This window comes from Tursiops truncatus, chromosome 16 (assembly GCF_011762595.2).
Source record: "Tursiops truncatus isolate mTurTru1 chromosome 16, mTurTru1.mat.Y, whole genome shotgun sequence".
Lineage (NCBI taxonomy): Eukaryota > Metazoa > Chordata > Mammalia > Artiodactyla > Delphinidae > Tursiops > Tursiops truncatus.
In genome coordinates, this window is record NC_047049.1 from 31,599,042 (window position 1) to 31,622,131 (window position 23,090).

General features: G+C 46.4%; 1 protein-coding gene and 1 long non-coding RNA gene across 17 annotated transcripts in view; both read left to right on the top strand.

Annotated features, from left to right (window-relative positions):
- The window catches only part of LOC141276808 (uncharacterized), a 32,340-nt gene extending 22,790 nt beyond the window's left edge, over positions 1 to 9,550 (top strand). Inside the window, exons 3-4 of the long non-coding RNA XR_012326971.1 lie at positions 6,616 to 6,688; positions 8,703 to 9,550. This is a non-coding gene — a long non-coding RNA (uncharacterized lncRNA). The remainder of the gene's footprint in view (positions 1 to 6,615; positions 6,689 to 8,702) is intronic.
- Positions 9,551 to 10,001: 451 nt separating this feature from the next.
- SORBS1 (sorbin and SH3 domain containing 1) overlaps positions 10,002 to 23,090 on the top strand; it is a 240,787-nt gene continuing 227,698 nt past the window's right edge. For all 16 annotated transcript variants that reach the window (XM_073794153.1, XM_073794154.1, XM_073794164.1 and 13 more), the window contains exon 1: positions 10,002 to 10,181. In XM_073794153.1, the coding sequence (XP_073650254.1) occupies positions 10,022 to 10,181 (160 nt within the window). In that variant the 5' untranslated portion in view covers positions 10,002 to 10,021. The remainder of the gene's footprint in view (positions 10,182 to 23,090) is intronic.

The following is a 23,090-nucleotide window of genomic DNA, read 5'->3' on the forward strand; positions in this document are numbered from 1 at the left end:
CTCCCTATCCAACCCGTCTAGGTGGACACAAGCACCGAGTTGATCTCCCTGTGCTATGTGGCTGCTTCCCACTAGCTATCTATTTTACATTTGGTAGTATATATAAGGCCATGCCACTCTCTCACTTCGTCCCAGCTTACCTTTCCCCCTCCCTGTGTTCTCAAGTCCATTCTCTACGTCTGCATCATTATTCCTGTCCTGCCCCTAGGTTCTTCAGAACCTTTTTTTTTTTTAGAGTCCATATATATGTGTTAGCATATGGTATTTGTTTTTCTCTTTCTGACTTACTTCACTCTGTATGACATCCACCTCACTACAAATAACTGAATTTCGTTTCTTTTTATGGCTGAGTAATATTCCACTGTATATATGTGCCACATCTTCTTTATCCATTCATCTGTTGCTGGACACTTAGGTTGCTTACATGGACTTATTTTTAAAATAATTCTGCATTGTGGGAGAAATTTTGCAAGATAAAAATAAAATTTATTAGAGATGATTTAAAAGTTTTTCTTGGGACTTCCCTCGTGGCTCAGTGGTTAAGAATCCGCCTGCCAATGCAGAGGACACGGGTTTGAGCCTGGTCCGGGAAGATCCCACATGCCGCGGAGCAATTAAGACCATGTGCCACAGCTACCGAGCCCACGTGCCACAACTACTGAAGCCCGCGCGCCTAGAGCCCATGTTCCGCAACAAGAGAAGCCACCGCAGTGAGAAGCCTGCGCACAGCAACGAAGAGTAGCCCCCGCTGGCTGCAACTAGAGAAAGCCCGTGTAGCAACGAAGACCCAAAGCAGCCAAAAATAAATAAAATTAAATTTAAAAATATATATATCAAAAAAAGAAACGTGTGTGGCCAAAGTATTAAAAAAGTTTTTCTTTTTGCTTATCAACGGTTTCCAATTTTTTCACAATGATCATATCTTCCTAATAGACTGTTTAAGGAAAAATAAACTTAGTGGCACAAGAAATTATAGAATTAAAAAAAAAATCACTCTATATTTTGTGTTTTATAAATGTGAATTACTAAGACAATCCTTTTGTGATTTGCTCTCTTGGAAAGTTCATAATGCTGTTCCTTGCTAATTACATCACCTGTTACAGAGGGTGGTTTAGAAACACAGAAGTTAGCGTTTTCTTACAAAACTGAAAGTGCCACTTCTCATACATGTTGGCTGCCCAGGCCCCTTATTCACAGCTGCCGAATCTTGACATTGACCAACCCCTGGGCACAGGAAACCCTGGGTTAGGGAGTTCTCCTGGCATGGCCCACAGAGGCTTAGACAAGAATTGCCACAGAAGCATCAAAACAATAGAATGTGATGTCGTGGGCATCCCAGGGGGGAAATAATGCTAGTCTGAAATGCATTTTTGCATCATTGATTCTCCCTGCTGATTGAGCCCTGTTTATCTCATTTGGCAGATCAGCCTCAAAGTGCATGAACTATTTGTGCCTCATTAGTTTCCAATAGATTGATTTTGCTAGGGTTGCGAATTGGCCGTCTTGCATTGCAGCCCGCAGGAGCCGGCTCTGGCTCAGCCTCAGGGCACAGGCACATGGAACAGCAGCAGCCCCTGCAGTGCGGCCGCCGGAAAGAGACTGAAGGGCTGTCCTACGGCCACAAGGACAGCAGTGCCTTAAGTCTTTCCTGGAACCAGGTAGGATAAAATAGGGACATATAAGAAAGCAAACAAGGGCCATCTCTGCTCTCTTTTCTTTCTCTTTCAACGTACATACTCTATTTGGCACCTCCCTCCTCTTGCCCCCAAATCCCCCCACTCCCAACCTTAAGCCCCTCTTCAAAAGTAAGAAAAATAAAGATAACATTAAAGAAAAATTAAAATAAATAAAATTGATGACCAGTTTATAAAACAGTGAGTGCTGAACTACTTACAATATAATGATTGGAGAGAAAAGCAGAATACAAAATTAAACATACAGTATGACATTGCTTTATAAAAAGTAGACACAGAAAAAAAGATTAAAAGGGAAAAAGCAAACCAAACGGGGATAGAGGTAACTTTGGACATTGAGGGATATGGACGCTTTTCTTGTTTTTTTTTCCTTTAAACTTTTCTGCATTTTCAAAATTGTCTAAAATGATTAGTAGTACATATACATATCCTCAGAAAATTTTTATTAAAATATATAAGGTAATAATACATAAAATAATAAAGCGGCCCATGCTTTTCATTCAGCAAGGTATATTGGTTCTGCCAGTTAAAAGAACAGAAAACTGACCCAAGCTAGTTTGGCAGTTCCTCAAAAAATTAAACATAAAGTTACCATATGACCCAGCAATTCCACTTCTAGGTATACATCCAAGGGAATTGAAAACATATGTTCATACAAAAACTTGTACATGAATGTTCATAACAGAATTGTTCATAATGACCAAAAAGTGAAACAAACCAAATGTCTATCAACTGATGATAGGATAAACAAATTGTAGTATATGTATACAGTGGAATGTTATTTAGTCATAAAAAGGAACAAAGTATTGATACACGCTACAACAAGGATGAACCTTTTCCACATTACGCTAAGTGAAAGAAGCCAGACACAAAAGGCCACATACTGTATGATTCCATTTATATGAGATGTCCAGAATAGGCAAATCTATAGAGACAGAAAGTATATTAGTGATTGCCAGGGGCTGGGGGGAGAGGGGAAACAAAGGGTGACTGCTAATAGGTGTAAGGTTTCTTTTTGCGGTGATGAAAATGTTCTGGAATTAGTTTGTGGTGATGGTTGCACAACCTCATGAATATACTAAAAACCACTGGACTGTATACTTTTAAAGGGTAACTGTTCTGATATGTGAATTATATCTCAATTAAAAAAAAAAAGTGTGTCTATCACACTGTCTTGTAATCACCCATGTCTTTATCAGTCTCTCCCACTCCATTGTGAGCACCTCGAGGATGAGGGCCTATCCTTGTCCTCTGGTTCTCCAGCCCTAAGTAGAGGACCTGGAACAGAGAGGGCACATGATATTGTTAGCTGAACGACTTGAGAGTTCTCTTCCCACAAGCCTAGGGCTACCTGGCTGGCTCTGCTCCCAACCCTCAAGAATGGTCTGGGTCAGGAATTCCCTAGTGGTCCAGTGGTTAGGACTCGGCACTTTCACTGCCTGGGCCCAGGGCCCGGGTTGAATCCCTGGTCGGGGAGCTAAAATTCTGCAAGCTGTGAGTCGAGCCCAGAAAAAGCCTGAGTGTTAGAAGCCCTAGTTCAGGTATAGTATCTTCTGGAATCTAAGAGTGGAGCAGCCTTCAGTTTAAATACCAACTGGTGGAATCACATTGTTTAACTCCATTGAACCTTGTCCAGGGGTCACACTGAGTCAAACAGAGGGGCTGCCACTGACCCCTTGGGGTCCTTACTTTCCTCCTGTTGGAGTGCTCACCATGATTAACCTTCCTTCTTTGGAAGTGGCAGCCTGGGCTGCAACAGATTCTGAGAACCAGGGTCTAGCATGCTTTCTGGTTCTGTTCTAATTCTAATCAGGGTCAGATGAAGAAGCCCTTGGTTCTTTTGGCCTAAGGGAGGTGATAGGTATCTCTGTCCACTTCTCCCTTGTATAAAGTCCAGTTGCCCTTACTCCTTGGACCGTAGGACGATTCTTTCAGATTATCTCCTTCTTACAGAGTCAGATAAACAGGTAGGCCATGCAAGCACAACTTAGATTGCCAATTTAAAAAGGGCTTCAAACATCCCTGGAAATGTGTGATTTTCCAAGACCTCCTCTCACAGAGAGAGCCATGCATGCCTGGAAGAATCGCCTGGTTCAGCCAGTTGGGGCAGCAGGCAGGAAGATCCCTAAGAGGCATGGCCCAGTGACTAGAGATGGTCACTAAAATAGCATTCATAAAAGTGGGTCGAGGTAACCGAAGGTTTAGAAGACAGGTTTAAGAGACAGGGCAAGCAAGTTTGGAGACAGGACAGACTTGCTGAGGTAATGGAGAAGGGCCGATACCCGATAGGCACGCCCGCCATCTTCCCTTCTGCCCTTTCCACGGTGCTCAGCATCTCCTCTTGATGAATGCTGACAAAGTGTTGCTAACCTTCCCAGGACACCCATGTGACTCAGTATGGCCTTGTGTAATGAGTTCCCCCAGTGAACTCTTCCAATCACCACTGACAAGCTTCCAACAGCTTCCAGAATGTCAGTTATTACCTTAACACCATTACTGTTGATTTTTTAACCTTGTTAAGGTTATATTAGTTTGGTGAGGCTTGTTGCCCCATTTCTGCAATTGCTGTATTTTTTCCCTCAGGATGTTTAAAGTGACCTGTCTTCCTCTCCTTTGCCGTCTCTCTCATGTTCTCTGGTTCTACCCCTCTTTCCCTGTGCCACCTTTTTTTCCCTCTTCCTGGCTTCCTCCTTTTATCTCTCCAGCCTCAATCAGAATGCATCTCTCAGAGTAGTCAGCTCTACTCACCAACCATAAAAATGGTTTTCTCAAGTAAACGCTTCATTAACTGAATTACTTTAGAGTAGCAAGTCTTTCTCAAGTAAACGCAGCATATTCTAATTAATGAATCCCCTGCCCAGTCAGAAAAAAATGGGTCTCCCAGCAGCAGCTGCCTTCAAACTGCCCCCTCCTCTTTTCTTTTCTTTTTTAATAAATATATTTAGTTTTGGCTGTGTTGGGTCTTCGTTGCTGTGCGCAGGCTTTCTCTAGCTGCAGCAAGTGAGGGCTACTCTTTCATTGAGGTGTGCAGCCTTCTCACTGCAGTGGCTTCTCTTATTGCGGAGCATGGGCTCTAGGTGCAAGGGCTTCAGTAGTTGTGGCTCATGGGCTCTAGAACGCAGGCTCAGTAGTTGTGGCTCACAGACTTAGTTGCGCCACAGCATGTGGGATCTTCCTGGACCAGGGATCGAACCCATGTCTCCTGCATTGGCAGGAGGATTCTTAACCACTGCACCACCAGGGAAGCCCTGTCCCCTCCTCTTGTCCCCCACCCAAACCCTTGACCTAGGGCAGGCCCTTCCATTAATACAGTGGAAGTGGACAGAAGTGCATTCTGTCCTTCTGGTTACTCTCAAACGTCCACCCAGCTCAACACTTTAAACGTCTTATTTTGATTACCTAATAGCATGAAACATTCTCAAAGCCAAACCTTACACCCTTGGTCGAATACAGTACAAATGTATAGAGTTGGGATTTTATTATGTACACATGCTTTCATCCGAGCAACAACATGTGGCATATTGGAGCAAGCGTTGTTTAGATTGATGAACAGAGGCCTGAAGGCTAGGCCATTGGTGTGACCCATTCATTTTCATCTCGGCCCTGCTTCCGAAGCACAGCGATGTCCTTGCCTGCTCTCATTCTCTACCTGGCCCCTTCCTGACCAACCTCCACCCGTCTCTCCAAAATCCCCCAAAGCAGCATCTGCTCCCCCTGACCTCCAAAGAATGCGGAATTCTTGGATCTGGCATCCCACGATAGTCAAATCAGTTTTGTGCCCTCAGGCATGAGTGTAGAGATTTGCTTCTCAGTAATTCATCAGCAAGAAGCAAGAGAATCCATTCTGTAAGGAAGTTTTGCTCTTTCCACTACTTGCTTCATTTTCTTCAAGATGCTACAAAAGAAATTAGGTGCATATGGCCACCAGGGTTTTTAGTGATTTAACACAAAAAGGGGTTCATAATTCCCTTTCTATCATTTGATTTTCTTCTTCCCTCCTGGCGTTCTCCAGCTGATATATCTGAAAATGACTACAGTCAATCTTTTGGGTAACTGGGGAAACAAGTTACCCAAACCAACACATTTTAAGAAAGCATCTTTCACAACTTGGCCTCCTAGTAATATTAATAATAATATCCTCTTGGGACTTCCCTTCCACCTCCCAATGCAGGGGACACAGGTTCGAGCCCTGGTCCAGGAAGATCCCACATGCCACAGAGCAACAAAGCCCGTGCGCCACAACTACTGAGCCCGTGCTCTAGAGCCCGCGAGTCACAACTACTGAGCCCGTGCGCCACAACTACTGAAGCCTGAGCACCTAAGAGCCCGTGCTCTGCAACAAGAGAAGCCACCACAATGAGACGCCTGCGCACCACAGCGGAGAATAACCTCCGCTTGCTGCAACTAGAGAAAGCCTGCACGCAGCAACAAAGACCCAACGCAGCCCAAAAAAATTTTTTAATAAAAATAAATGCTTATATGAAAAAGAAAATAATACCCTCTTAGCGAGTGCTTATGTGTCAGGCAGCGTGTAAGCACTTTACATGCGTGCTGTCATCTACAGCTCACAAGTAAACCTGAGGAGGGTTGTGTCTCCCTCCTGTTACAGATGAGGGACCTGAGAACTTGCACAAGAGTTCCACGTTAGGCATTGAAGCCAGGATTCTGCCCACAGGCTTAACCACTATACTTCCCGCCATCTCTAGATCATCTTGTTTCTTTCCCTCTCTCCCAGGGTGTGTGACGCTGAAGATGGAGGAAAGGCTGACGACTCTGGGCTGACATCTACAAAATCCTGCTTGACCCTCTCCCAATCCCTCACACTTAATGGCCTGCTTGAAGGATGCTTCCTACAGCACGTTTATGACCCTGGTTTGTGTTCTTGACCCTCCTGCCTGATATTTTAATTTCTCTCCAACAGTGGAAGGACTGCTGGGAATAATCTGATGCAGAAGAAGAGAAAACCAGGAGTTACTAGTAAGATTAAATTAAATGTAAGCACATTTTTAACAGTGTGTAAAGCATAGTGCTAAGCACTCTTTGAGATGAGCAGACACAAGCCAGGACATCATGGAATTTACAATCTGGTGGGGAGAGAGGATGAGGAATAAGACTGCATACATATATACATGAGTTCATGCCAAATATGGTGAATTCCATGAGAAAGGAATAAATGAAGTGCTGTAGGGCTGGAAAGCAGGGAGTGCTCACATTTCCCTGGGGAGCCAGGAATGAGGCCATATGATATAAGAGAATGGCTGGGATGAGAGTAGAAAGCCCCGAGCTTTACTCCAGACTCGGTCACTGATATACTATTGTACTAATAAGGCCTTGGTATTTCTCCTCCCCAGGACAGGCCACATAATTTATAGGACTCAGTACCAAATGAAAATGTGGGTTCCCTTGTTTGAAAATGAAGAATTTCAAGATGGCGAGAGCAAAGCAATACCCAAGTGTGGGACTCTTCTTAGCACGCCCATGAAGCAGGACTTCCCTGAGCTTCTGCTACCCCAGGGGTTACCTTTGGGAGGTGGGGAGGCAGGTCTTACCGGCACCTAGCACATGGCCTGCTACTCAGATGAATCATGAATGACTGGCGACAACAGTGAGTTGACATGAGTACACATGATGTTTTCTTGGGGCACTTTCAGTGTTAAAATGTTATTAGATCATGATTCTGAACACTTCTTGAAGGAGACATTTGAGATGAATCTTGAAGGATAGTAGGATTTTTCTTTCCCTTTATCTTCCCTGTTTCCCTTCCCTTCTGTCCTTTCAGTATTTTCCCATTTATCTCATAAACCCTAATGACATACAGACTGGAACCAGCAGAGGAGTTCAACATTTGAGGGATGACTCAAAGACCGAGGCCTCATTAAAGATTTCCCCAGGCAGTTTCCCACTTACAAGGGAAGGCCTTGCCGAGAGATCAAATCTCCACAAGTAGAGTCTGATTTTTCATTTTAAGATGATTTTGTTTTATTTTCATTGAACAATTTGATAGATGTTTATGATGAAAAGAATCAGAAAAATATAGATGAGGGAAAAATACTCATAATCCCACAAGAAATAGTTCTAATGAGATTGCAGTGCAAAACTAGTTTTCAACCTACTTTTCTATTCAGGAATATGTTATGAGCATATTTTTGTTAATGAGTCAGTATACTTTTTCATTTTTCATGGCTGTATGATATTCTTTCTTATGGTTGTACTGTAATTTTCTTAACCAATCCACTCAAACTGAACATTTGGATTGTTTTTTATTTATTTATTTTTTTGCTATTCTAAGTGGTGTTACCCTGAATTTGCTGGGTAGGCAATTTACTTAGTTACTCCAGCAGTTATTTTCCTCCTCTGTGGATAAACTCAAGATAACAGTAGCATTTCTTCCTGGGGTTGCTGTGTGGTATTGGTCAGTTAATGCATGTATGAATGGACAGTTATGGTCAGTTAATATTAAACTGGTCAGTTTATGCTCTTAGCATAAATACATTATACTGCACAGCGGACTAGACATGCAGTCAGCCCTCCCTAAACGCAGGTTTCACACCTGCAGATTCAACCCAATCAAATGTGATCAAATTTTCTTCGCAGTTGGTTGAATCCGCAGATGTGAAATGCACCGATTTTGGGGGGCCGACTGTCTTCCTTGTACTACTCCATTTTAAATAAGGGACTTGAGCATTCACAGTTTTTGGTATCCATGGGGTCTCCTGGAACAAATCCCCCACAGATACTGAGGGACAAGTGCATTAGCCGTTTCATTACTTTACAGGCCCAGGAGGAACTGCCTCCCTTAGATTGTGGTGGAAGTTAATAGTAGAGCCTGCAAAGCCGGACTTCTAGTCTAGTGTTCTTTGCAAAACACAGGATGAGGTGCAAGCTGGGGGACACCTGGTCTGGGGGCTCCCTAGATTGAATAGCTTTCTAGTAGTTTCTTGTCTCTTCAGTTGTAGAATAAGTTCCCAGGTGGCTAGGAGACTTCTAATTTTTTTTTTCTTTACACAGCAGGGGACAGCAGGTGCTCAGCAAAGACTTGACACTGTTCCTTGACATCCAAGAACCTTAGCAGATGTGTTTCCCATCAGCCTGTGCAGTCATCAAAGCCTTTCTTTCCCTTGCACACACAGCCTGTTAACTGGGAAGTGCCCTGGCTGAAGATTCTCGCCAAGGGCAGCTGACAAAAATCAGTTCTGTTCAGCCCAAGGGATGATTGCCCCACCTTCAGGGATGCCCCAGGGATGTGGGAAGCTAGGCGTGGAGGGAGCATGTTCCAGGCCGGTTACTTGCTGGCGGTGACCTTGGGCAAGAAGTTTCCCCTCTCTGCGTTCTGTTTTCTTTTTGTAACACTGAGGGGGACCGGAGGAGGTCAGGATGGTATCACAGTGGTTACCTCTGTACCCATCTAGCAAAGTACTCTTCTCCCCACTTGTGCATGACCCTGTTTTGTTTTATTCACCCTATTTTGCACATTATCTTGTTTATTTATTCACTCGTTTATTTGCCTGTCTCCCTCACTAAAATGGAAGCTTCATGAGCAGAGGGGTCTTGTCTGTTGTATTTTAGGCAGTAACCCCAGGGCCTAGTATATGCCTGCCATAGAGCCGCTGAATAAAAGTATTACATGAATGAAATCTCAGAGCCTGGGTTCCAATGCTGATTGCACCGGTTCTGTGTGACTTTGACCAGGCCGCTTAAACCATTTCAGTTTTCCCACTTGAAAAATATGGATTAGTACTAGTGACTATCTTAAAAGACTATGAGGATCAAAAGAGAGAAAAACTAAGAAGTATTAAGCATACTGGCTGACATACAGTATAATAATGATAGTAGTAAACATTTATATAGCGCGACGGTCAGGCACTGATCTAAATGCTTTACATACGTTAACTATATTAATCTTCTCTATGTCCTGTCCTGCGAAATAGGTACTGGTTATTATACCATTTTAAAGATAAGCAAACTGGGGCACAGGAGTTGAGTAAGTTATATGTACTCAAGACAGGTTAGCTGTTTTTATTATGCCTAAGATTCCTTCCCAGCTCCCCGTGGGCGACCCCTTAGAAAGATCAGAGGGCGCGCCGGGCCAGCCTCCCGCCCAGCCCGAGGCCGGCCGGGACAGAAAGGGTTACTGGGACCGCGCGCACGTTCTCGACAGGAGATCCGCGGGCCCGCGCGCCGGGCTCACAATGCTGCGGGGCGGGGCGGCGGGGCACTTCATCGCCTCCCATTGGCGCACACGCCCCTTCCTGTCACTGCCGGGTCCGGCACCGCCCCCTAGCACCGCCCGCCTCCCAGGCGCCGCCGGAGTGGATGGTTCCAGACGCATGCTAATGAGGGGGCGGCCGCCGCAGCTCATTGGCCGGCCGCGGAGTGTCGGTGAAGTCAGCGCCGAGTCCCAGAAAAACAGAGCGGGGCCAACTGCAGAGTGTAGTGCGAGTTGGGCAGGACGCGCGCAGCTGGCCCGCCCGCCCGGAGACCCGCAAGGTAAGCCCGCGCCAGCGGCCCCTCAGCCCGCGCTCGCCTGATTGTCAGCGCCGGCGCGGGGGGCGTGCGCCGGCCCGGCCCCCGCGGGCGGCGCCTTTGTTCCACGCTCGGAGGAGGCGCGTTTAAAGGGCCAGCTGTTGGAAGGACTTGAAGGACCCCCTCCCCCAGAGCATCCCCCGTGGTCAAGGGGAACACCGTGGTCCCCCTCGGCGGAACCCTCCTTCCTGCCTGCTTGGTGGATCCCCAGTCTTTAAGGGAAAGTTCCCCAGGGTGCGGGGGTTTTGGAGGATTCCAGGTTTTTGTCTTTTTTATTTTTTGTTTTTATTGGTGGGTGAGGGTACGTGCGATCATGGCCTCTGCTAGGAGAGAATGTCCGCCTGCTTCAGGCTGGCTGCAATTTGGGTGGGTGGAGGAGACATCAAAGCCCGCGTGGGTTTGCGCTGTAAAGTGAAACTACCGAGGAGAGGCTCCTCTGCAGTAGCCAGAGGAGGAAGGAGGGAGCGAGCGGCAGGATGGAGGCATCTCAGGTGTGTTCATTCATCAGCATCCCTCTGGAGGAGAGGAAGGCGGGAGGGCAGCACGGACTACCGGTCTGGCCTAGGACCCGCCAGAATGAGCGGGTACGTTTGTGTGTGTGTGTCCGTGTCCGGGGACGCCGGTGCCTGCTCATCTGCCCATGCTCCTTCATCCCTCAGTGACTGGCAGCTTCTTGCTAGCCAGCTCCTCACCGAGATGAACAGAAAGCAACTCCTTTCTCCGAATTCCCCGGGCATCCCCGGCTCTCCTCTGGCTTCTTTCCGAGGTGGCTTCCTTGATAAGCGCTAGCGCCATTCAAGATAGAGGGGGAAAGAGGCTTGAAATCATTACGTTTTATTCACAGGGGAATGTGCTGTCGAATTCTGCATCCCCGTGCATCCGCTGTCGTAAGATGGCTTTGAAATTCACCAGTGCATGCTTTCTTCAGGCAGACAGAATTTATTACGCTATTACATTGCTACATAAAAGCAGAAAGGATCCCACTGAGCGTTGCTCGTTTTATCCAGACCCTGGATTTTCCCAGCATGTTCTGGCTGAGCCTTTGGATTTTTTGTTTTAAACTGAGCGCTGGGATACCCTTCCTGTCACAGGGCCGACCTGCTGAAATCGCCGGAATTGATTTCACCGTCAATAGGAGGGAGGTTCATTTAGAGATATCATGGAGCCTGTCTGGCATGTCAGGCCTCTGACATCACCCCCCGCCCCCCGCCCCCCACCCCTTGCGCCCTTTTTCTCTCCTAAGTGAAGGCCAGGGAGGGCTTGTCTCCATGCCCCCCTCCTTGGTTTGTGAGCTTCTCTAGATTCAGTTTTGTGTTTTTGATTGGAAAGGTGGCTGGGTTGTGATTGAAGAGAACGGAGTGGATTAAGAGTGGGGTGGGCAGCAGATGGGGACAGCAGCCTCAATGACAGAAAACATATGCTGGATATTTGGGGACTCCAGATCTCCAGCCCTTAGAGACAGGTGAGGTTGATGGGTGTGTGTGGAGCAAGAGGTGTGTGTGTGTGTGTGTGTGTGTGTGTGTGTGTGTGTGTGTTGGCTGTGAGGGAGCGGTGGAGAGGAGGACGCTGCCAGCAATTTTCTGCCCCACCCTCTTGATGCTGCCTTAAATAGCTCCTTGCCATCCAAGCTCTGATGTTTCAGGCTCTTGGCCTGAGGGGAGGGGAGGGGAGGGGAGGGTTGGTCTTTTGGTACCTCTGCCCTGGGCACTGTTAGAGTGGATGGTTAGGAAAGGGTTAGTTCTCCAGGGGTTGCAGAGAGCTCATTTCTCTGCTGGAGGGCGCTGAGTTGAACTAGCTCGGGTGACTTCCCCGCAGGGTATTAGCAACTGAAAAGAAATGCTTTCTTCCCCATAGGACGAAGAGCTGGGAGGGTATTGTCACCGTCCGTCCGTTTGACACTCACCTGCTGTTGGCCCTTTCCTCCTGTTACCTCGTGCTTTCTTTTATTCTAGTTGGCGAGTTTCTGTGAACTTTTCCGAAGGTACTGGGAATATTGGGAGGTGAGGTAGGAGTTGTGGGAAAGGACTAGCAGATGCTTCTTACTGGCAGAACAAAGAACTGTGCCACTCTCCCTTTCTCCCCTCTCCAAAATACAGTCCCATATAGATAGCAGTCTGGGGTTTTCTTTGCAGAGAATGAATGGGCAGGGTTCAGGAAAGAGAGCTTGTATTAGGCAGCATTAGTAGTCATCTGGCCATCCAAACTTAGCTCTGGCCCCTCCCCTGGACTTGCAAATAGATTTGCTGTAGAGGGCACTCCCTGGTAATTTGGGATTTAATCTGTCTCTTGAAAAAGGAAACGGATGGTATCACAAAGCTTTGGTGGAGGTCCTCTGGACCAAAAGCAGGATAGCTGGCTTTGATCCAGGCTCCAACCTGCTTTGGGCTTTGGGCTAGTGGCTTCCGCTCTCTGGGCCTGTGTCCTTGTTGGGAAAGTGGAGGACTTTGGGGTAGGTTGTTTTCCAGGGTTCCCGACAGCATTACTGTTCTTAGATTCACAAGACAGTTTGTGATGGCATTTCTAGAGTCTTTGCTAAGCTGATGTTAAATTCACAGTATTACTCGATGGCACGAAAGAAACATTCCAGGACTCAGCCTTCTGTTGGATTCAGATGCATCTGTTCCTTGATTAGTGTGATTGGTAAGGTTTTGCTGTATCTAAATAATTTAGAGCTAGAACAGCCCAGAGTGAGACACAGCCCCTCAGTGTGGGTGGTTGGTTGGGAGACCAGGTGGGGTGACAGAATGCTGAGGAAAGGGAGTTTCTATAGTTCATTCTCTCTCCCTGTGTATGTTTAACTCACTGATTTATTTATGGTTATACAGGTGAATGTTTAGATGTTTAGAACCTGAGAGTTGGAAGAGACCTCTGTGATTGCCAGGTTCAGCCCCCCTCACTGAGGAATTTGAGGGGTTGGGTGGCTCAGCCATTTGTTCAAGGTCACACAGCTAGCAAGATGCAGAGCTGGGCAAAAATCCCAGGTGGATAGATTTTAGGTCTTGTTCTAGATACACCTCTTAAGTCCCCTCTTCCTCAGAGAAATGATACTAAGATGCGGTAGAGAAAAGAAAGGAGAAATTAGGGGCAGTAGAAGGGAGAGGTTGGGGAAACAGACCAGGTAGGAGGTTGGGGGCAGGTCAGATGAGGAAGGGGAAAACAGACACCAGGCTTGGAGGAAAAAGGGATGGAGCTGGAAGGGGGAGGCTTTATCAGCTGTGAAATAGCAGATTTCTACAGCCCTTAGAGTGAAGTAAGTAAGGAGAGGCTTGGCTTAGACACGGGTTGGGATGGGTGAACGGAGTCCAGGCCAGGGTTGGGACTGACTTGGAGTCTCTTGGGATCTCTCTGTTGACCCTCAGATTGCAGTGTGTGGTGGAGGCTGATTTAGTTTCAGGGCCAACTCAGGCCTTTGGAGCCAGTGGGGCAGGCAGAACTTGAACACGTGGAAAGTCAGATGTGCCGGGAGTGATGCTGGAGAATGCTGAGGTGGGAACCCATTCTGCTGAAGTTCCAGTTTTGTTTTGTTTTTTTAATTTAAAACGAAAAAAATTTTTCCATGGAATTTTTTTTTCAACTCAAACAGCATTTTCTCCACTGACTCTCATTGGTGCTTTGTACATTTATGAGATAGCGATTTGTGTGATAGTGTCTCTTGTACTTCCTTTTCAGAGGAGATACTGGAGGTGACTGATTTACTGAACTGTAGCTCATATGGAGGGAGCTTCCGGCCTATGACCTGAGCTAAGCCTCAGAATGTTTAAATGAGCAGTTAAAGAGCTGGGAACAGTGGTTAACCACATTAGTAACCATTCAAAGGCAAGGATAAAAGGTGATAATACTTTGAAGTCTATAGCCCAAGCCTACAGCTGGCCATGTACAGTGTAATTTACTTTGGCCTAGGAAGTCTTTCTGTGGATCCTTTATAGTTGTTCCCTCTTTTTGTGTATGGTTACTCATGTCTGTCTGTCTGTCCCTGTATCTTGCTGTCTTCCCATCCTTCTTTTCCCACACCCCCCGCTCTACCTTTCTTTTTCTCTCCTACTATTATACCTTTTTCTTTGACCTCCTCCTCCATCTTTTATTTACTGTCAATAACATAGCGCTGTAGTGTATTTTAATATATTTATTGTGTTATTAAAATCTCATCCTCTCTGTTCTTAATTTGAAATCAGTTGAGTTCACTTTTTTGAATGTGTGTATATGTGTTTTACACACAAAAAACAAACAAAACAAACCCAATTAAATTGCTTTTTACTTCTGTGTGGCCTTCCATTGATTTTTTTTTCCTCTGCTCCTCTTCTGTGGTCAGTAGTGGCTCTTTACAGAAAAAGAATTTTCCCAGCTCACTGTCACGTGGATATTATTGTTTTTATAACAAAACCAGCTACAACAATAGAAAAAGTTTCCCCCTTGTTTGTGGACACAAGGGACACCCTCTCCCAAGAGATGTGCCCTATTTCTTGACTTCCTCCCATGGAAAGAGTATTTCCAGCGTATTCTCTAACAGGGGCCTGTACTGTAAGGGTTTGGAGGAGCTGATGGGGGAGCTGAGGTTTTATCAGTGATCCTGGTAATGCTTAGAGTGTGGGTGGGAGGGAGACAAGAGAGGACATGTAGGAAAAGTTCAGTGTGGTGGTTTTTCTTTATTTCCCCAGGCAGATCTAACTCATCTGGCAGTAGTAGGACCCAGACCCCTTTGGAAAAGAATGAGATGCTTCTCAACTTTCCCATTCGTGTTGGGACCCAAGGGACATCTTGTGTGACACAGGGAGTGTAGGCAGCCACTGACAGGTTGCTGTTATGAAGTCCCGGGTGCTTTGATGGATGCATGCTATGGTGTTTTAACCTTTCTTCTGACTCGTATTAATTATAGAGAAGCCTGAGTCTTGATGCTCAGTGGTCAGCAGATAGTTTAGTGTCTAAAGTGGGCCTCTCAAACAAGAAGTTGCCTTGAAGTCTCCAGTTTTTATGTTAAAAATTCACGTGAGGGGACTCCGTTGGTGGTCCAGTGGGTAAAACTCTGTGCTCCCTATTGCAGGGGGCCTGGGTTCAATCCCTGGTCGGGAAGCTAGATCCCACATGCCTCAACCAAGACCCAGTACAGCCAAAATAAATAAATATTTTTAAAAAAATTCATGTGAGTTTTGTATTCTGTAATACATCTGTTCTGGTTTTAGTATAAAAGTATTTAAAATGCTTTACTGTTGACTACAGTTGATGGTCCAGGAAAATGCTGTGTTTGTCTGGGGTCTTTGCTTGTCCATGCCCGCCCTAAATATGCACAGCAGGTCCCAGACCCCAGCCAGAGAAGCCAGCAGTGGGGCAGGTGTCACACCTGGGGTGCTGGGACCTGCCCACTCACGCATTCCTGCTGACTCTGCCAGACCCACTGATGTCCCGTCATTCAGAACTCTTACACGTCCCCCTGGTCTTTGTCCACTCCCCGGAAGGCCTGTTTCTCCTTTGCCCGGCTGACTTCTACTCCTTTCAGACGCCCTCATGTCTCAAAGAGGTGTTTTCTTCCTGTGTTTGCCTTTCAGCAGTAGCTGTTTCCCTGTCTTCTCTACCAGATTGTGAGATCTGGCAAGAGAGAATTTGTTTCAGCTCTTTTTTTTTTTTTTTGCGGTACGCGGGCCTCTCACTGTTGTGGTCTCTCCCGTTGCGGAGCACAGGCTCTGGACGCGCAGGCTCAGTGGCCATGGCTCACGGGCGCAGCCGCTCCGCGGCATGTGGGATCTTCCCGGACCAGGGCACGAACCCGTGTCCCCTGCATCAGCAGGCGGACTCTCAACGACTGCGCCACCAGGGAAGCCCATATATATATATAGTTTTAAAAGTCAAATAACACTGCAAGCCTTATAAAGAAAGCTGTGTCAGCCCTCCTCATCCTGGTGACCCACTCCCCAGGGTTAGTCACGGAACACGATTTTCTGTTGCTGCAGGAACAAATTACCACCAATGTAGTAGCTTTAAGCAGCACAAATTTAAATTACAGTTCTGTGGGTTAGAAGTCTGAAAAGGGTCTCACTGGGCTAAAATCAAGATGGTAGCAGGGCTGCATTCTCTTCCTTGCGTCTTCCCCTTTCTGGAGGCCGCCTGCATTCCTTGGCTCATGTCCCCCTTCCAACATCTTCAAAGCCGGCAATGGCCGGTTGAGTCCTCCCATGCATCACTGACCTTCTACCATAGTCACATCTTCCTGACTCCCTTCTCCGTCCCTCTTCCGCTTTTAAGGACGCTTGTGATTACTTTGGGCTCACCTGGATAATCTAGGATAATCTCCCTGTTTTAAGTTCATTTGGTTAGCAACCTTAATTCCATTTGCAACCTTAATTCCCCTTTGCCATGTACCATGCTTATGGGTTCGGGGATTAGGGTATGGGCATCTTCATCTTTGAGGGACCATTATTCTGTCTACCATAGTCACTTCCAACCCTTTTAGCTGTTTCTCTTGATATGGCTATTGTCCTGCTATGGACGAGAGGAGCCCTTATTCCCCTCTTCACTCCTCCTCTCCTCACATACTTCCCTTCCTTCATGTCCTCCCAGTGTGATTATGTCACAGTGTTTGGTTACAACGATAGTCAATACTTATATTATTTTGACTGTGTAAATAGTGTTCATGACTGAGCCTTATAGTTGTACTGTAATGAAATTTCCTTTCTTGTATGTCTCTTTTTTTTATTTTTTTGAGTTAATAATTGCTTTTTTTTTCCTATTTAGTTTCCTTTGTACTTATTACTAATTCCCAGTGTTTCTGATGGCATTTTAAAATATCTCTGTTTCATAACACAAGTTCCTTTTTATTTCACTACAGTCTTTTTGTCCTTGGAGACCTCCCTCCCAGAGGCCTCCATCCCTCACCTTTATTCCCTGCTGATTGACCTCTAGGCCTGGGGCATGACTCATCATGGGGATTCCCTCACCTTGCTCTGGGTTGGATCCTCTGTTTCCTATTTCTTGATTTATTCCTCAGGAGTTTCTGAGAGAGGGTCTGTACAACTTGATCACCTCACATTTGCATGTCTGAGCTGTTCTATTCTATTATACATTCACACTTGATTGGTGGTTTGGTTTGTCTAGAATTTTAGATTGAAAGCCGTTTGCCCTTAGTTTTGAAGGCATTGCTCCGCTGTCTTCTAGGTTCCAATATTGATGTCAGAATTTGGATGCTATTCTGATTCTGGATCATTTACGGGTAACCTGCATTTTTCTTGCGGAAAGTTTTAGGATCCTCTTTCTTTCCCTGTATTTGGATTGTTCTTGCTTTAAAAATTATCATGCTGGCTCCTTGGTGTGCTCTTTTGATCTGAAGACTCAAATTCTTCAGTTTGGGGACATTTTCTTATATTTTTTCTCTGTTAATTTCATTTTCTCCCCTTTTCTTGTGTTTTGTCTTTGGAACTCCTATTACTTGGATGTTGGACATCCTGGGTCAAGTTTGTAATTTTAAAATCTTTTATTGTTTTCCATTTTGCTTTACTTTTTCTTTTTATTATTATAAATTTATTTATTTTATTTATTTTTGGCTGTGTTGGGTCTTTGTTGCTGTGTGCGGGCTTTCTCTAGTTGTGGAGAGCAGGGGCCACTCCTCATCGCGGTGCACAGGCTTCTCATTGCTGTGGCTTCTTTTGCTGTGGAGCACGGGCTCCAGGCGCACGGACCTCAGTAGTTGCAGCACGTGAGCTCAGTAGTTGTGGATCACGGGCTCTAGAGCACAGGCTCAGTAGTTGTGGCGCACGGGCTTAGTTGCTCCGTGGCATGTGGGATCCACCCAGACCAGGGCTCGAACCCTGGTCCCCTGCATTGGCAAGTGGATTCTCAACCACTGCACCACCAGGGAAGCCCTTGTTTTACTTTTGAGAGACATCTTCAGCTTTATCCTTAATAACCCTTTTGAATTTTTAATTTATGCTTTCATGGTTTTGCTTGCAACATTTTTGCATGCTTTACTTTCTAGAATTTGCTAGTTCTCTGAAGGCTCATTTTTCTTTTTTTGTTTTGAATAGCATCTTGTTCTTGCTTCATGGGTGCAGTAAACCCACTTATATGTGTTGTATTTCGTTTTTTGGTGTTTTTCTCCTTCCCCTGCATTGTCTTTGTTTCCTCCAAGTCCCTTTTTTCTGCTTCTTTTGGTTACTGTATTTCCCATTGGAACCATCCTTCCATGCATGCTGATCCTTGACTGTCCATTTATATTTTAAGAGTGGAGACCAAAATGCTGATTGGGCACCTGTGCAACAAGAAAGGGGCTTGTGAACCTCGTGGTACAGTGATTCATTAGAGAGCCTCCCTTTCTTCCACTGAGGACACCTAGAAATCAGTGCATATAGATCTTTTCTCTGGGAATGTTGGGTTTTCCCGGAGAGGAGTGTGCCTGGGGGTGTAATAGCCTGTTTGTTGCTCCTCCTGGGAGCCTTGATGGGGAAGGAGGCTGGGTACCCTGTCTGGTATGCAGATTTTCACTCAGTCCATCTGTTTTCGGAAAGTTGCCCCCCCTCTCCCTAACTCCCTCAGCTGTGTCTCTCCCTCAACTGTGTCTGAATCCAGAGAGTCTCTGGTGTAGTTGCCTAAACAGTGAACCTCCCCCTCTTGCCGGCTGAGGGAGGGAGGTCACCAGACTGAGCAGATTGCAGGAGAGACCCTGGCATCTTTTTGCTCCTTTTGCCAACTTTCTGCAGGCTCCCCTCTTTCTAGTCCCGTCCTGCTTCTCCCCTTGCAGTCTTTGGTGCCCCCCATTCCTGAGCCTTCTCCTGTTCCTGTGACATAAGTCACCATTTGTTCAGTGGTTTTCTCCCCTACTTGCACTCAGCAGAACAGATGAAGCAGAAACCCGAATCAGCGACCGCATGGCAATCGGCTCTGTCTCTTCCAGAATTCTGTTAACATATCTCATCAGCCATCGTCTCCTTTCCATTAAAAAACAGATTCCTCTGCTGCCTTTTCGTGGGGTTCTGGGAGAGAGCAGAGATAAATGTGGCTGTTCTGATCTGACCAGAAGTTCGTTTCATCTCTTTATCCAAGCCTTTAAACAGGTGCCTGATATATAGTATATTCCCAAGAAATGTTTGTTAAATGATTGGAGGCATGTTTCTAAGATGGTATACATACAGCAGCTCCTCAGATTTTCAAGAATCCCCAACATACAGTTGTCCAGAAATAAATCCATTGTTTATTCTGAGATGGATGTAATAACAAGCAGTGGGCAGACCCTGCCACTCTCCCCCTGAAGGGTCGGATAAGAAGTGCCGTGAGATGGATTATAGACTGTTGGGCTGGTAAGTGATGAGATCCAGGTGCCATCTCCAGCCCCATCACTAACAACTTGGGTCACCTTGAGAAGTCACTTAACCCATCTGAGTTGTGGTTTCCTCAGCCTTTAAAGGGGCTGTTCGTCAAGATTTGATTCATTTCACTGCCCTGAGTGCCTGCTGTGTGCAAGGCACGGCGCAGGGTCCCTCTGGGTATCTCTTTAGTTCAGTATTTTGTACATGTGTCTGTTATGGCATGTGTCACACTGAGTTGATGGTGTTTGGTTTATATGTCTTTCTCCTGATCGTCCTTCAGTAACTTGCACGGGGTAATGCTCTGCAGATTGCACCTCTTACCCTTTCTAGATATGGGCCCCTGGTGAAGGCTTACATTATAGCTCTCTTTGTATCTCCTGGGGCTGCCACAGTCCTCAGCTCATAGGAGATGTATGGAAGCTTAGATTTTTGCACTTAGAAAGAATACATCAAGGAGACACGAAAACGTGAGTTGCTCTGCCAGGATCCCCAAACCTTGCTTGGAGAATAGAGCCTCGCTCGTTGGGAGTCTAGCTGTATACGCCGCGGCTCACTTATGGAGGTGCGGAGGGGGGGACTGAATACATTAAGTCAGCGGAGATAGCAGTCCTGGGCCACAACCCTGACACTGGAGGATTGTTCCCCACACGCAGATCTCAGTCATGTAGTTGTTTAACCAGCCTTACAGTGAACTAGGATTGGACTCATACTAACTAAGAAAGTGACTTACAGATATAATCCTGTATTTAAAAATGTTTAAGTGCTGGGACTTCCCTGGCGGTCCAGTGGTTAAGACTTCACCTTCCAGTGCAGGGGTTCGGGTTCAATCCCTGGTTGGGGAGCTAAGATCCCTTATGCCTAAAAACCAAAACATAAAAGAGAAGCAATATTGTAACAAATTCAATAAAAGACTTTTTAAAAAAATGGTCCACGTTAAAAAAAATCTTAAAAAAATGTTTAAGGGGTCTTCCCTGGTGGCGCAGTGGTTGAGAGTCCGTCTGCCGATGCAGGGGACACGGGTTCGTGCCCCGGTCTGGGAAGATCCCACGTGCCGCGGAACGGCTGGGCCCATGAGCCATGGCCGTTGAGCCTGCGCGTCTGGAGCCTGTGCTCCGCAACGGGAGAGGCCGCGACAGTGAGAGGCCCGCGTACCGCAAAAAAGGAAAAAAAAATGTTTAAGGGCTGTTTCATAACTTATTTTGTTTTTCCCAGACCTGTGAGCTAGCGTGCCAGGACTAGTAAGTAGAAATTTCAGGGAGATAGTTTAGCTCCGTAGAACTTTTAGAAGATTTGTCTCCATCCATTGTCTTTCATCTTGAGAGGTGCTCCCTCTCTTACTGCTTTGGGAGGCCTGAGCTCCTGGGCAAGCTGAGGTTAGATGTCCGCTGGGCAGGGAACCTGAAGAATCAATGCTTGGGTGTCAATGAAGTCATATTAGAGCACCTGAAAAGTCCTTTGCTTTTGATTTGTTCAACAAATAGTTAACTGAGCTCCAACCATAGGCTGGGGTCTATGCTGGGCTCTGCGAATACAGCAGTGACCAAAGAGAAGTGGCACCTGCCATCCTGGAATTTATAGACTAGAGTTGAACTTTCCAGTATGGTAGCCACTAGCCACATGTGACTATGTAAGTTTAAATTAATTAAAGTGCAATACAGTTTAAAATTCAGTTTCTCGGTCACACTAGCCACATTTCAAGTGCTCCATAGCTACACGACACTAGCAGCTGCCCCATGGACAGCGCAGAGAGAGAACCTTTCCATCACCTCAGGATGTTCTCTTAGGAGACGCTGGACTACAGAGCTAAGAGTCTCTGTTTCTAGACCAGGCGTCCGTGATCAGCCTTGTTTCACAGTCGAGGCAGCTGAGGCACAGAAAAGCCATTTGTTTAAGGTCCTGTGGCTGGATGGGCCTGAGCTGGGAGCAGATCTCTTACCTTGGAGCTCGGCTCTTCTCTCTCGGAAGTGAGGTCGGGGAGCAGTGACGAGGCGTGTGATCTCTGCGCTCAGGCTGCTTGGGCCCCCATCCTGGCTCTGCTGCTCCCTCAGGCAAGTTTCTAGTCTGTACCTCAGTTGCCTCACCTATAAAGTGGAGAAAACAGTAGTGCCTACATCACAGGACTGTGTAAGTCTTTAGAGCTGTGCCTGACACGTAGTAATCACTCAGTAATGCTGGTTGCTGTATTGAGAATGAGAAGGGGACTGAAGTTATTGGCAGAGTCAAGGGGGCGTTTTCAAACAGGAGACCATGGAGTGGAAAAAACATTGGCAGGCAAAGCTGTGTTTGTAGAGCCGACTGACCACCTGGAGAGGGACACATAACTGAGTACGTCTAAGCCAGGGGCTGCTTCGGTCACGTGAGCTGATGTGAAAATGCCAGTGTGTTCCTGAAGCCGTCCCAGCTCCAGTACTGGTGACTGGTACTCGAAACAAGAATCCTTTTGATGTCTCCTTCCTCCTGGTCTGCCTCTACCCACAGCCATTTCTCTGGTCCCCAAACATTCCTCCCCTCTCCCCCCCACCCCTGACATCTCCACCTTGGAAGGATGAGGTCAGAGATGTTTGTCATTACCCCTGTGGAGCAGAGGGATGTGCCAGAGAAGTGCAGCAGAGAGAAGGGATCCTGGTCTTTTCTTAGCGGTTTCTATCCCTTGGTGATTTGCATTCCCACGATTGCTCAGTCCTGCAAGCAGGTCCATGTAATGTAGCTTCGTGTTCCAGAGGTGCCCATTTTGCTGGGTGAAGAGAAAGAGAGCTCCGCTGTCAGCCCCAGGGACGAGATGGTGCCCCGTTTGAGAGGTGAATCCCTGCCTGCACGTGGAACTTTTGTTTAAGAAGTGCTTCAATAACCACAGTCTCATTTCACTTGTTAAACAAATGCTGATGAGCAATGTAGACATAGGCCCCGCCCTCCTGGAGTTTATTTCCTCATTAACACCCTGAGGGCTGGGCTCTTCCCTGGCAGGCGTTCAAGTTTGTTTTGGGTTTTGAGTAGGAAGGTTATAGTGTGGCAAAGTATGTGGGGCGTGGGGGTAGTGAGGACACGCTAGACATGCATAACCCATGTGGCAGGTAGTAGAGAAAGGCCAGTGGTGGACCTGAGAAGTCAGGCGTGTAGTAATGATCGACCCAGGAATGACCTGTGAGCAGTCTGTTCCTGGCAACCTGGATTCTCAACGTGCCGTAAAAGTGCTGCCTGAGTTTCAATACCAATGAGCAGGAATACTGACTACCGTACCTTAACCTGTACCTTGCTCTGCCGATCTCATTCCCATTTGGGCCTTGACTTTTCAGCATCGTGGGGATGTTCTAGCTCATGGCAGTTGTAATAGAAATGGGTGGGGACGCGGAAACTCATTACTCGTTTGTATCATGCCTTATACATCGATTATTAACACCTGCCCACAGGCCCACCTTTGAGCTTGGTCTCCCAGTATGAAGTCACTGGACATACCATGTGAAATCCTAACAGTCACTGCCAGTCCCTGGAATGTGTATGGAACCTGGAGGCTGTGCACGTGAGCAGTTCCCTTGTCTGATGTGTAAAAAAATAGACAGTTCATTTGCAGGTTGTTCTCCACTCAGAG